The following is a 15,341-nucleotide window of genomic DNA, read 5'->3' as shown; positions in this document are numbered from 1 at the left end:
TATATACATATATATTAACAAAAAATCTGAAAACAAACCACAACCCATACATGTATAACAATCAGAAAAAGGAAAAAAGAATATAATGCAAGATACTAGCAAGACTGATTCTCCTCCTAATCTGAAACAAAACAAAAAAAAAAACTATTAAATCCACAACACATACATGTACAACAATCAAAAAAAGGAAAAAAATAAAAAATAAAAAAATACGGGCAAGATACCATTCAAGTCTCAGATCTGTTGAATAGAGAAGAGAGAATGCGATACGAGGGCGTACCTTTCTGATAAGAGAGAAAGAAAGACGTGAGCCCTATGATGAAGAGAGAACAGTGAAGAAGTACTAATGGAAGAGTAAGTGATTAATATAAGAGTAAAGAGAAGAAGAAAGTACTAATAGAGTAATGTCAGTAGTTGTGTATTAATGGAAGAGTAATGTCAGTTGTTGTGTAAAAAACGAGAGAAACAGTTGTGAAAACGTTTCCTTTGCTAAAGTGAAAAAACACAAGAAACATCATTTTGATGTTTTCTCTTTCTTTCACAAAAATGAGAAATATTTTTCATTAAGAGAGAATAAAAACAAATTACTAAACATGATTTTTGTGTTTGTTTCTCCTTTTTAAGGATTGACAACAGAAAACAAAAAATGTTTTGGATTACTAAACACACCTTATATATCTCACCCTTACTTACCCAGAAAAAAAAAAAAAATGCTTTCACCAATTATATATCATTTATGTGATATATCATATATTTAACATATATTATATTATAATAAATAAAAAAAAGTTGAGTAATATATATTATATGTAATAAAATATTTAATGTATTATTACTAATATAAAATAAATAAAAAATATAACAAAACATAAATATTTTTGTCTCAAAAAATAATTGTACACTATTATATAATATATTATATAATAATGTAAAGTATATTATATAGATATATATAATATATTTTTTATTAAATAAAATATAATTTACATTATTATCTAATATATATTATATATTAAATATACATTTTTTTATTAGTATTTATTATGTAATACTAGTATATAACACGAATGACATCGATTTTGTTTTTGTTTTAAATGAACAGTATTTATGTAATAATAGTAGTGAAAACGTTTTAGTGTTATAGTGCCGAAAACATATGAAATACCTTTTTTATGTTTCCTCTTTTCTTTATAGAAATGAAAAATAATTTCGATTATCGAAAAATAAAAATATATTATTAAACATAATTTTCGTTTTTATTTTACCTTTTTAAGAGTAGACAACAAAAAAATAAAAAACATTTTCTGGTATTTAAAGCAACCTAAGATTATTAGAAAAACCATTAGTTGGTGTCACATAGTACCAGAACATTACCCCATAAATAAGTTTTGGTGTCACATAGTGGTAATTGAAAAAAAATAAAAATAAAAATAAAAAAATCCCATCCATTTGGTTGGTATGCCTACATATTTCAAATGTGGAAGATTCTTTAATTTATCCTCTCTTTTTTTCTTTTTGTAGATGAACTTAGGAATCATCCTTACATTTGTTTTAAAAAAAAAAATTGTAAGAATATTAGGTCTACTTAGTTTTTTATTTCTAAAAACTAAAATTTTAAAAGGCTCTTTAATCTAACTTGGTGGACAGTATTTGAAAATTATTTTCTAAAAACTTAGTTTTAGGGGGAAACAAAATTATATATATATATTTAGATAACCACCTTTTATAATTCTCTACAAATTACATTATAGTTTTTAAATATTTAAAAACAATTTTTTCTGAGTACAAAAACCAAGCAATCCTTTACATCTCATTATCACATATAATATTCTAATCTTCCCACGTATAGATGATGTTCCATTCTTTATTCATAATTTCCACCGGTATAACTACAAGACCACATAAACTAACTAATAGTCGCTTAGGTTTCTTGGTCAATTTCAAATCCTTATTGCGAATACTAATTCATTTCATTTGAGTTCCAATCTATTTGAATGAAAAATTTATTGAATGAAAAATATTAGACGAAACTGTTCAGTCTGAATGTCATAAATCCATATTTATACATCTTGACGAATACTATCACTGACACACACCATGCTTCTACATAAACAACAATTCTCAACCTTTTATTAATTGAGTTTTATGCATATAATAATATTAATTATTCCTTCCATTAATGCGGTGAGACAATCGTTCAAAAAAAACAATGTTCAAATTGAATCTATGATGAAAGAATCAATAATTATGCTCAATGATGTTGCTAAAATGAAAAAACATATTAGCATCAACTTAACCGTGTGAAGGATGAATCTGCATGCAAAGAGTTCTCAGCTTTTCAACCAATCAAATTAGCATACAAATTCACACTCAAAACTAAACCCATTTAAGAGAGAATCATCTTCCCGCTACAATTTTGAACATATCTTCAGTCAATTAAAACACTATAACATTATATGATCATGACTGAGACATACCTCATATGGAGAGCCAGTTTATACATACACAGTCGATTAACATATATAAAAAGGTTCAATGCAGATAACCAGGTTCAATGCAAATAGGAAGGCATATCTGAACTCAGGATACTCTAATAAGTTGATTATTTGGCCTATTCATTTCAACCATAACTTCCATAAACTATTTGAGAAATAAATAAACAGGTTCAAAGTAACGGCTATGTGACTACAGGAGCCGTTTGATTGCATCCACAAAGCATCAAATTGCACATATTGGCGTATACCGGTCTGCATGTTCAATTCTATGCCTACCATCTCCTACCATTCTTGAAGCACCAAAAATATAAGACCTCTTAATTAATTACAAAATCATCCTACAGAAACCAATAAAGTTTCAATCTAGTGTTTAACTCTCTGTGAACGAAGCTTAACTATGATATCTCAAATGCCAAAATCTCCAATCTTCCTCTGTCAATGTGATGTTTGTCGGAACTCAATGAATTGGAACTAAGGGAGTGGATTTTATATTAAGTACTTGCCGGGAAAAAATTAAACCATGATGTGTAGTCTTGTTTTAAAAGATTAACAAAAGGATATAATTCCCCTCCTTTAAGCAGACTTCTAGAAAAAAATGTTGACTTCCTTTTCATTCATCTCATATACATGGTCTCTTGCATCTGTTAGAGCACTCTGCGTGATATTAAAGTTAATTTTAGCTGTAGCCATCCAATAGAAATGAACCTAAACACAAGAAATAACGGAAAGGACAAGTTAGAAAACAAAAGAATGATAATGCAGTATTACCTGCCCCAATTTGGTGAGGAAATTGCTGGCAAGGTTTACCGATGTGATTTTCACGTCTTCATTAGCCTTGAGTGCTTGAGCAATAGCAAATGCACCTTCATCCTGTGTTCACAAAAAACAGAGTGAAATGGTGCAAATAAGCTACTGTTTCATGAGCAACGAATTCTGAGGTAAAATAAATAAAATACATACTCTTATTTCATTAAATGCTAAATCAAGTGAAGTCAAAGCTTCATTAACCACTTTCAAACTGCGAGCCAGGCAGATGGCACCCTGCAAATGCACATGACATATGAAGGAAAAAAATAACCTAAAATTTGAGTAACCAATATGATCCAAATACCTTAGAAAGAAAACATCATTATTAATAGGAACAAACCTCATCTCTAAGTCCGTTTGCACGCAAGTCCAGAGTTGATATGGTAGTATTGTACTTCAAGGTATCTGCGATGAACTCTGTACCCTTTGCTCCGATCTGGAAGATATTCCCATATACGTTGTAATTGAAATCTTTAAAACTGCCTAAAGAAAATAAATTTTAAAAATTACCTGGCACCAACCAAGGTTGAGGGTTTTTATCTTTCCATGAAACTTAAGAACTTCAGATAAAGCCTTTGCTCCATCTGGTCCAATGGGATTATAACTAAGTTCCAACTGAGATAGAGATGGGAAGCTAAGGTTGTGCATCATTATTTCCGGAAGTGAATATAATTAAACAAAAAAGGTAAGAAAACTTTAAATTGGTAGTATAGCACTCACAATAACAATTATATTATTATCTTTCAAAACCTGAGCTATGTCACTGGCCCCCTTAGTATGGATGTTATTCCCCCCCTGCAATAATCCACTATTCAGCGTCTCCAGAAATGGTTTGTTAAATAATATTTTTGAAAACTAAGGTTTGCTACCAACAGAGATGATTACAAAGAGGCATTCCTCTTACCAGATCTATGGCTGTTATTGTGCGGTTCTGCTTCAAAGCCTCCGCTATTTTCTCAGCTCCCTAGTAAATTCCAGGAATGAAAATCAATAAACAAGGTATGCGAGTATGAGAGTTTGACAGGTTTGGACCTTTGCTAAACTAATCTGACCAGCTAGGTCAAACTCTGTTTATTTCATTCCCAGATTCTAATTTTGAGAAATTCTAGACAAACAAAAAGAAAAGGGGATACTTCTTCTATTTTCCTACATTGCAAATACAAAAGCCTTTCAAAATTGAATGCTCTCTCTGCTTGTGCAAAAGAGGTAAAAAAAATTAAAGGATAGATAACTATATATATATATATATATATATATATATATATATATATATATATATTCAGAGGATTACAAATACTTCAAGTTTGGTTGGCAATAATAGGATTGTGAAATTTCTTTAATTTACCTTCATTTCTTAGTACCAAATGGAACATAACGGAACATGAATATGATATCAGATCCAATTTTTTCTTTCATGAACCCGGGTCTTCTATAGGAGTCTCTCTAAGAAAATTGCATTAACCATTTCTAGCTCAACTTAGCAAAGCCTCGTTAAAATATGTTGGGCCATGTATTTGGGTCGGTCCCTTTTCACCACCTACTCAATTGATAGCCTTAGTTTTGGTTAAACTATACACAATTAAGTCTTAACCAAGTACCACAACCCATTACAAGGTTGATCTTTTCCCCTGCACTCTCTACACCCCAAAAATGCAAGGTTACAGCCAGGTGAAAACAATATGAATTGACTTATATTGATGCTCCTATTAATTTTGATACAAATTTATGAACAAATCCTTAAAAAGAAATGTTAAAATTGTTTTCTTTCTTCCCAATTAAAAAAGAATATTAGGAGAATAAGTAAGGTCATAATAATGGAAATAGATATAGAATAATCTAAATCAAGACAACCAGTTAAGGGTTAATTGAAAATCAATATTCATTCCAAGTCTACGACAAAAATCTTTAACTACAGAGGATATCAATACCTCATCTCCAATGTCATTCATGTAAAGGTTCAATGAAAACAAACTCTTGCTTCTCTTGATGTATTCAGCAACATGGAAGGCACCTTTGGAGCTAATTGCATTGTTGCCAATGTCTAGAAGAACAAGTTTCCCTGAAGAGCATGCATGCATGTTACATTAACTGCAATACAAGAAAATGCAGTGTCCTTGCCCTGGTTTGGACATGGGTGTGCATGTATTTGCATGTATTATTAAGCAAACGCATTACTATTCAACACAAATGCGCACGCACACACTACATACATGACCCCATAAATATAGAAGTTCAAGCAATAAAGCATGGAATAGAAGCGTAACAACTAGAATAGCAGATTTAGCAAAAAAACAAACCTTTATGCGAAGATAAACCAGACATCAAAGCACGAATTCCTTCATCTCCAATAGAATTTCCATGCAAATGAAGTTCCTGAACACATAATTTAGCTATTAGTTGCACAACCTATCAAAGGGAACAACAAAGTTTTATCTATTGCAAACACATAACTATACAAAATATCATTCTGTGACGGATAAGTAACATAAAAGATAAATATATGCCTTATCTCTAGTTAGCCACAATGCCTGTCACGCTTTAAGAAGCCCCAATACTTAATAATGAAGAACATTTCCACTCACTAAGAGGTTATTATTCAATATTCAGTTCTTCATCAAAACGTCCATGCAGTTTCTTCTTTTTACCTAAATTCCACATAGTTTCTTCACTTGCTAAAAACTGTCATCAGTTATCCCTGAGGGAGGAGGAGGAGGAAGCAGGAAGGTGTATTGCGAATGTAAATCAAACCAGAAAGTAGAACTGAAGGGCAGCAATTTCTTGCAGAAGAAAGATACTTAGGTTTATATTCAATTCATCCCTCCCACCATTGTGCAACTCCCAAATATGCTAATATAATCAAACCAAGAAGCCAACTTGGTGGCCTCCACCGATCGCCAGCTTGAAGGGCCTTAAAAAGTTCAGCAAAATCCTTCTTAATGATATTTTTTGTTCTTCTCATATGTCATTTGCATCACGTTTTTTATATCAATCCGATTATAATACTGAAACTCATATTCCAAAGATTTATATTGTCACACCAACAAAGAAATCACCAAAAAGCACAAGGAGGCCCAAGCAGGATAAGGGCAGTGTACAAGTAATTAAGATATGCTTATTATAAGTTAATTGAATTCCAGCTGCAATGGCTAATGAAATATGAAGATTCAAAAGTACTTAGGCACTTGTCCTCAAAAGTACTTAGGCAACAATAAAGATAAAGCCTTAACTGATTAAAACTTCCTTGGGAGTTAAGGCTCGTGAACCTTATAAAAGAGCCAAGAATATTAACAAATATTTCCCCATCATTCCTCGAAACAACACTAACTCATATCCGCCACCAAAATAAAGATCTGATCAAAATGTATCAGCCTTGTAAGCCAAAGAAGGAAAGAATAGTGGAGTATGACAAACAGGACATGAAGTGGTGATAGTAGAAAGCATTGAATTTTTAAAAGTTGATAATTCAAATATCCATCATGATGTAATCATTTTGAAACTTTTAAATACAGAATATTACAGAGTTCTGTTTCAGTTTCTAGAAGCCAACATTTAACAAACTACATGGCACAAGTGCCGCACAACTAGTTATTGCATTCAACTACACTTCAGATGTATGGTTTAGATGGTAAACATCGTCCACCATCACTAACAAGTCAATTTGCCAGTCCATTTGGACATTAAAAACTAGTTCACCAGACCTCATTCATACTACGTTTTCCATATAAAATTAACATAAATGTCCTTTCACTGGTCAAAAAAAAAACCTGAAGTGACTGCAATAAAAAAGGAGGTGGAAGACAACGAGATATGCACCTTCAAAGATTTGTTACCCTCAAGCCCTTTTGCCAGAGAACCAGCCCCCAAAGCACCACCATAATTACCACTGAAACAATAACAAAACGTCATGAGTCACAAAAGCAATAAAATGAAAGCAAACTGTCAAAAATCATTATATTAGATTTCAGGAACAGAAGAAATATATTAGCCAATTTGCACATAATAAACAAGAGATTGCGCTATGAAAATAGAGGAAGAAATAATACAACAAATTCAAGAGTTTTTACTCACTTGAGAGACATATTTTGTATTGTATTATTCTCAAGAAGTGCTTCAGCAAGACTTGTGAATCCCTACCTCCATTTCCAAAGTAAAATACATAAACAGAATTAATTCTTCAAATTTGTCTAATGATTCAATCTCAAATGGTAAAAGTTCAAATACTTAAATCTCAATTGCATACAGAAAAATCAATCGTATTGTTGTTAAGTTCAAGAACACGCAAGCTTGAATTTCTCTTTAACATCTCAGCAATAGCTTTTGCTCCCTGCACAAAAAAGCCAGAGATGCTTGGGGTTGATGAAAATCGCAAAATAGGAGCCTCTGGTTAATCATTTGAATTTTGGATGCGGATAACCATACTGAACAGAACACTAGTAGATGCTAAAGGAAACTAACCTCATCCCCCAAGTCAGTACTGTTCAGTTGGAGCTTCTGAATACCAGCATTATCCACAAGTATATCACATAAGATCTGTGAAGAAAAAGAACATGTTATATGACATAATACTCAAAGGGTAAGGAATTGACAAAATATAAGCAGCCGAATGATGACAAGAAGATAAATGTAAGCCCACAAGGAATTCCGATCCAAAGTTGATCAATCTTTTATTGTTCAGTGATGAGAATGAAGTTGAATATAAATAAAACCTAAGAAGCATTCTGTAAAGACAGCAAATTAGATGTAATATACAAAACATTGACAAGAAGATTAGCAATGACAAACTAATAGCATATTACTTAAGTGGACCCCATGCCCCCACATAATCCCATTTAGCTAAGAAGAAAAATAACACCTTTTAAAATTACTTCAATCTATATATAGTCCCAATACCAAATGATTTCGTCCTTCTTTTATGAATGGTCAGTTGAACCCATAATCCCACCTTCCATTTCGGATGCCATGCCAGCCCTTAACCTTTATGCTCTAATTGTTTAGGCCTCAAAAGATTTCATCCTTTATTTAAGAATGGAAGGAGGAACAATTTTTTTCCTTTTCATTTTGTTATTATTATCTTTTTCTTTTTGTTTTGGGGAAGACGCAATTTAAATTGCTCTAAAACTTGGGGACGTATGAAGGAACAAGATCCCTTGTTAACAAAAATTTTGGATCTAAACCATCTGCAGCAAGTGTAAGAGATCTATCCGCACAGAAATGTCAAACTTGAAAGAGACCGACATCTAACGGAAACAATCATTCAGGTACACTGGTATAAAAGTTAAAAACCATTTGAGGACTTTGTGAGTACTTATGCTACACATGACAAGTGAAGCAACATAGCATGTGCACAAACACATATTGATGGAAAATCTTCCAATATCTCAAAATGGAATATCATATTCCTCAAGAAAACAAGTATATTGACATTAAACATAAATAATAACGCACTTGGACTGACCTTAGCTCCTTCGTCTCCAATTGGATTTCCAGTTAAATTAAGAGTCTTTAGTACAATGTTTGATTGAAGAACACCTTCAAAGGCTTTTAATCCAGCTGAGGTTATTCCATTGGCAGCAAAATTCACTTCCTCTGCACTCTGAAAATCATGTAGGATATGTTTGCAATGGAAAGCAAGATTGCTTCAAATTCTTCAGTGTAAGTAAGAAAACTGAGCACATACAGAAACTATATTCAGCAAAGAATCACATGTAAATTGTTCTCTATTTGCAGTTCTTCTCACGTATGCAAGGCTTCTGCCATTTTATGTTCACAATCAAGAGAGTTCTTGATGAACTTAATTAACAGCAAGAATAGACATGTAGTTGTAACAAATAACAATAATGATGAAGATGGGAACACCAAAAAACATAAATTCAAAAATATATATATATGATTTAACCTGATTGTATGCTAAGCTCTCGGCAAGGAAAAATAGTCCCTCGTCTCCAAAGTTACGACCTGCCAAAACCTTGTTGTATTGTCAAACTACATAATATGAGCGTTGATTAACTTTGCAGCCACAAACTACTGATATGGAAAGTTGAAAAGGATCTCGGTGACAGCATTTCAGATACCGAGAAACCCAGACTCAAAATAATTGGTAAGCAAACTGATATTAGTAAATTTGATATTTAGTTGTAGGAATCCAAATTTGGGTATCAATTAAGAAACTTTACTGAAAAACACAAACAATTCTAACTAATAAGCCTTTAAGTTCTCCATAACTATGTTAAGTTTAAGCAGCAACACCTAACTAATGCAGCATCTCACGCCAATTTATTCTTTGTTACCTGACATGTCTACACTTCTGAAAGACCTAAGTTCTTTGGCAAATTCATTGAGCTTCTGCTTGGACTCTCTGTCAATCTTTGCACCACGACCTGGTAATAAATTTGTGCCAGCGGCAAAGGACCATTTCGTTCCTTGGGAAGAAGATTGATTTTCCACTGACGAAGGCCTTGATGGTTTTGGCAGAAGGACTTTCTCCACCAATTTCCACAAAACTGCCAGCCGAAGACATAAATTAGCACAGCCGTCCATAAATTAGCACGGGCATGACAATTCATTATAGCACTTCCAGAAAATCAGTGTATTTAGATGTAATAAAATCAATCAAGTTAAGAAATAACAGCATGCTTCCTAACCAGAAATTAGAAAAAGCACAGCAGCATGCTTAAGGAGATAACATGCACATCTTGACCAACACATAAAAAGCACAACAAAATGCAATACCATGGCAAAAGCACACAAAATTAAGAAATTTACTTAAGATGGATTTTTAACAATTAACTAGCAACACAGTGACAAATGAACGAATGCATGGTATTTTGGGATACTCTTATGACAAAAACCATGAACCAAGAAACAATCACGAGGCACGTCAAAAAAACAAGCACCACATAACACAAAGATTTAGCGCGGTTCAACACAAGTTGTGTCTACTTCCATTGTGAAGATCTGGCGAAGGTTTCACTATGCAAAAATCAAGAGATTACAAGTTTCAGCCCCCAAACTCTGGCTCTCTCTGTCACCCTCTTTTCTATGATTTTCAGCCTCTCAATATTCCACTCCAAACCCTAAACCCTCTTATATCTCGAGCTATGAGAGAGTACTAAATAGGATCCACGATCTACATGTAAAAAAAAAAAGGTCGAAACCGGGTACCAAATTCGGGCAACATCATCACAGATACCTCCAAGGGGCAATGAAATGCAAGTAAGAAGCTTGTTAAATCGGATACAAAATGAAATCCAGTAGAAGACACAAGCATAACTATTCACCAAACACAAGTCATGGTATCTTATAATGAGAAACTTCAGATGGTAACAACTAATTTCAGTTTTGTGATGCTTCAATTCCCTATTATTCTATACCTTATTCGTGCAATTTAATAAAATCATTATAGCAAAAAGTCAAATTGAAACTATTTAAACTTTATATAGAATTACATAAATTAGAACAAAAACTTATATAATAAGATAAAAGCCACTAAAGGAGAAGAAGAATGCACCTACAAGAAGCAATGGTGCAAACTTTCTACATTAATGGTACACAACAGCTCAGTTTAATGGTACACAAGAAATACATATAGTAGCAAAAAAATTATATCTATTTTGCATTAGTGGTACACAAACAGCTCAGTTTATTCAAATTAACTAGAGAAGTTCCAATTGTTTCGGATCATCTAATCCTTCGCAAACGTACTGAAAACGTTATAATTGAAAATAGTATTAATAAAGAGACAGAAACTATACCAAATGTAACCACAACGAACACACCGGCCGGAACAACGAAGGAAGCAATCTCCTTCACCGGGACGGCAGACAAAGGCCCTTGGCCTTGAGATTCCTTATAAACCCTCCGACCACTCGCCGGTCGCCTCGAACCACCGTCAGCCCTAGACGAAGACGAAGCAGCAGCAGCTCTGACGACCAAGCTTTTGAATCTGAAACATCTTCTTCTATTGATTTGGTATGATACAGTAGTAGCTAAATTCACACGAGGCGCAAAATAGCCCGAGGAGTTGATCAACACTTTGCGCCGCAATTCGTGCTTACTTTGGTGAGCTCTGATCGAAACCTGAGAAATCAGAAAGAACAAAAGTTCAGAGAGAGAGAGAAGGAAGAGTATGTTGTTTATGTGTATGAACGTTATTACCTTTGGATGAGAATAGAGAGAGAGAGTCGAAGTCCAGCCCATAGATATATACAGAAATATAGAGAGAGAGGGAGGGAGGAAGAGAGAGAAACTTTAGAACAGCATTGTGGTGTTGGAGGTTCTTATCCTGCGCCTATTGACAGTAGAGTTGAGAGACTTGTCGGACACTTTGCTGAGAACGAAGGGAAGCAGCTAGAACGGCGCTTCTCAGTCTCAAATGAGGGTCCGGTGCCACCCAACATTGAAATTGGGCTTAGGTTAGAATTTCTAAGGGCCAACCCACGCAGAACTTAGTGACCTAGTAGATACAATCCGACCCGGATTGCTAGTCCCCATTTTGGACTTGCCAATGGACACAAGCGAATGCCGTATGTCGGGATGGCAATGGGGCGGGGATCTCATTTTCCATCCCTATTTCCATCCCGGCTTAATTTTTTTTATCTCCATAACCGCTCCAAAACCTATCGAATTTTTCAAAGGAACTCCCATCCTTATCATTATTTTCATAATGAGTTCCTCTAACACAACCCTAAATGGAGCGAGGCCCATCAGGGTGGGAATTTTTGTCATCCCTTTATAGAAACGTAACATATTTTAGTAATATATCATAGTATACAAGAGTAATTTAATAAATTTATAATATATTCGGGACCGGGCAACTATCCCCCGAAACCGCCCAAAACCCGTAGTGTTTTTCAAAGTAACCCTCATCTCTGTCCCCATTTACAAAATTAGTTCTCCAAAACCACCCCCAACGGGGTGGGCCCCGTCGGGGTGAGAACTTATGATATCTCCTTTTTAAATGGGTCCACAAATACTTAGTGGACCAATTCAATTCAGACTATTCGATTAAGAAAATGGTCCCACAAAATTGTATTAATATATTACAAAGAAATCTCAATAACAATCTAGATTTAATTGGTCTACCACGTATCAAATGGACCTGGATCATTTAATAATTTCTCTTAAAAAAAAAGTTATGAATTCGAGCCCTACATTGAGGATAATATTGTTGGTGTAGTGAGTACGTTGAAATATCAATAGGTGAGCATTACCCTATATGATATGATCTCTCATCTCTGTCAGAATTGTATGATTCGTCTTCTTTAGAAGGGTGGTTGGAATTTGAATACTATATCGAAGATAGTATTGTGAATATATATTTTTGCTTGAACTTTCGGGCAAAAAATATATAGTTCACATGATATATGTGAAAAATTGATAGTTTAATTACTAAGCTTGATCCGATTAAAGGATTTGAAATGAATTCATCTTTAACCGTTCAAAGGATCATAATATAAATTTGGAGTGATTATGATCTCTCGTCTCTGAAAGAATTGTGTGATCTCTCTTCTTTAAAAGGAGGTTGGAATTTGAATCCTATATCGAAGATAGTATTGTGAGTGTATATTTTTGCTTGAACTTTCAGGAAAAAATTATATAGTTCACATGATATAAGTGAAAAAATGATGGTTTAATTACTAAGCTTGATCCGATTGAAGGATTTAAAATGAATTCATCTTTAACCGTTCAAAGGATCATAATATAAATTTGGAGTGATTTAGGTTTAAGTTTTTAACACTAATTTTAAAATTTTAAATTATGAATTTCAAATAACAAGATCAAAGGAGTTATTTAAAATCCATGCTCACAAATTATCTAGTCACACAATGGCGGTAATAAAAAAAATGTGTCTCACACATCTAAGAGCATCTCCAGCGGTCTGTTAAAATATTATTTTGTGTAAAATATATATTGTCACTTATGATGTATAAATTTTTTCTATCTTCAGCAGTATGTTAAGATACATTGCCATATTACCAATGTGTAAACGAGTTGTGTATTTTACATAATCTTTTTACACGGCCAGATCAACATATTTCCTTTCTTATCCCCCTTTCTCATTCCATTAAAGAATCAATTATATATTAAATAGGTTTGCAAAAGTTATGTGGGTCCTGACATGACACATGGTTAGTTGTTTTTGGGAGATATATTTTAACACAAAAGCTATAAAACAACTGTTGGAGCTAAAATTAACTAATCTAAAATTGTTATGTAAATCCATCATGACACATCAAATTTGCACAAAAAAATATACACAACGATTGAAGATGATCTAAGTATAATATCTTTTAATTACAAGTTTTTGTTTAAACTCAAATTCATTCATTATCTGAAGTTAAAAGTTAGTTACATTTAAGAGCACTGAATCGGGCAATTTAAATTTTGAATTAATTTTCTTTTAATTTCAAATCTAAATTGTGAATTTGGTATTACAAAACACTACAATGAGATTCTTAATTCCAACGATGATTCCACAAGACAAGATCCAAGGTGAGAAATTGACTGGAGTGGAGCTAAAACCGGGCTCAAATTTCTTCAGGCACTTACTTGACGTCCATAATTGCATGGAAATTAAAAAGTCTCAACAAACTCAAGGCCTTCACAAAATAGTCCAACACCTCTCTCTCCACAAATGTTATCCATTTCATTCCTTTAATCCCTCTCTTCCACTACATCACTTTCTCACCTCCTTCTATGTCATCCACACTCACCAAATTCCTCAAACCACCAAAAGCTTAATTTAATTTCTCTCATTTCTATCTTCTTCGATCAAGACCTCCCAAACCATGGCTTTACCTTCCTTCCTCCTTTCTCTTCTAGTCCTTCCATTCCTCACATTGCTTCCTCCAACACAATCACAACTCGCCGTGGACTACTACAACGAGACATGCCCGAAATTCCATGACATCATGGATCAAGTTGTTGCAACCAAGCAAATAGCATCCCCCACCACCGCAGCTGCCACCCTCCGCCTCTTCTTCCACGACTGCATGGTGGAAGGATGCGACGCCTCCCTCCTTCTCGCCTCCAACGCCTTCAACATAGGCGAGAGAGACGCTGACATCAACCTCTCCCTCCCCGGAGATGCCTTTGACGTCATCACACGTGCCAAAACCTCGCTCGAGCTCCAATGCCCCGGCATTGTCTCCTGTGCGGATATCCTAGCTGTCGCGGCACGTAACCTCGTCACCATGGTCGGCGGTCCCTTCTACAGCGTCCGGCTAGGACGAAAAGACGGCCTAGTCATCACGAAGGCCTCAATGGTGGAAGGCCACATTTCTAGGCCTAACATGTCCATGACAGATATTATCAAAATTTTTGACTCGAAAGGGTTCACTACAGAGGACATGGTGTCATTATCTGGTGCACATACAATTGGGTTCTCACACTGTTCTCAGTTCTCTGATAGAATCTTCAACTTTAGTCCGACTTCACAAATTGATCCATCTCTGAACCCTAATTATGCAGAAGGGTTACGTAAACTGTGCGCTAATTACACAAAGGACCCAACTGTATCGGCCTTTAACGACGCGATAACGCCAGGCAAATTCGATAACATGTATTACATAAACTTGCAGAGAGGGTTAGGGTTGTTGGCATCTGATCAAGCCCTAGCTTTGGACCCGAGGACAAGGCCGCTTGTGGATTTGTATGCAGACAATCAGGCTGCCTTCTTTGAAGGCTTTACTCGTGCAATAGAGAAGGTTAGTACATATAAGGTGAAAACTGGAACGGAAGGAGAAGTGAGGCATAGATGTGATGCTCTGAATTCCATAGCAGCAAAACAGTGATACACATTGTTCGGATTGCGATTAAAAATACCAGAAAAGAAGTGCTGTTATTGTTTAGGATGAGTACAGTAGGATAATGAAATGGTGACAAAGTTGGTGAAACTAATATTGTAACCTTCGTCACTATGATAGTTTGTGTTTCTAATGTTTGGCATTTCTTGCCATATTTACAATGATAAGCTAATTTAAAAGAGGTAATAAAGAAACTCACATTTATGTAATCCTGTAACCTTTTTGATGTAATACA

The 15,341-nt window shown here is 34.3% G+C and overlaps 2 protein-coding genes across 2 annotated transcripts; one reads left to right on the top strand and one right to left on the bottom strand.

The window, feature by feature from the left end:
* Positions 1–2,586: 2,586 nt before the first annotated feature.
* Positions 2,587–11,685, bottom strand: LOC132302988 (uncharacterized). Its single transcript, XM_059800004.1, has 18 exons — positions 11,457–11,685; positions 11,054–11,378; positions 9,590–9,802; positions 9,199–9,257; positions 8,758–8,895; positions 7,758–7,832; positions 7,543–7,626; positions 7,371–7,432; positions 7,116–7,185; positions 5,600–5,675; positions 5,231–5,361; positions 4,207–4,266; positions 4,023–4,097; positions 3,813–3,917; positions 3,643–3,738; positions 3,456–3,536; positions 3,264–3,365; positions 2,587–3,149 (listed from the first exon to the last, which is right to left on the bottom strand). Exons 1-18 carry the CDS (start codon positions 11,496–11,498, stop codon positions 3,081–3,083), a joined length of 1,863 nt encoding a protein of 620 aa, XP_059655987.1. The 5' UTR covers positions 11,499–11,685; the 3' UTR covers positions 2,587–3,080.
* Positions 11,686–14,023: 2,338 nt separating this feature from the next.
* On the top strand, positions 14,024–15,314 carry LOC132302986 (peroxidase 6-like). The gene has a single exon (XM_059800003.1). The coding sequence runs from the start codon at positions 14,090–14,092 to the stop codon at positions 15,092–15,094; it is 1,005 nt and encodes a 334-aa protein (XP_059655986.1). The 5' UTR covers positions 14,024–14,089; the 3' UTR covers positions 15,095–15,314.
* The last annotated feature ends 27 nt before the right edge of the window (positions 15,315–15,341 follow it).

This window comes from Cornus florida, unplaced genomic scaffold (assembly GCF_030987335.1).
Source record: "Cornus florida cultivar Cherokee Brave unplaced genomic scaffold, ASM3098733v1 CherokeeBrave_3.0.0_Hap2_Chr04, whole genome shotgun sequence".
Classification (NCBI taxonomy): Eukaryota; Viridiplantae; Streptophyta; class Magnoliopsida; order Cornales; family Cornaceae; genus Cornus; species Cornus florida.
Note: the sequence above shows the minus strand (reverse complement) of the source record. Positions and strands in the feature narration are given on the sequence as shown.

Bases quoted from the DNA above. Each gene is read 5' to 3' on its own strand.
- LOC132302988 (XM_059800004.1), bottom strand. From the start codon at position 11,498: ATGGGCTGGACTTCGACTCTCTCTCTCTATTCTCATCCAAAG. The intron at 7,433-7,542 runs GTATGCAATTGA...AAATGGAGGTAG, and splicing joins ACAATACGATTGATTTTTCT to GGATTCACAAGTCTTGCTGA. The intron at 3,918-4,022 runs GTGAGTGCTATA...TCTCTATCTCAG, and splicing joins ATAATAATATAATTGTTATT to TTGGAACTTAGTTATAATCC.
- LOC132302986 (XM_059800003.1), top strand. From the start codon at position 14,090: ATGGCTTTACCTTCCTTCCTCCTTTCTCTTCTAGTCCTTCCATTCCTC.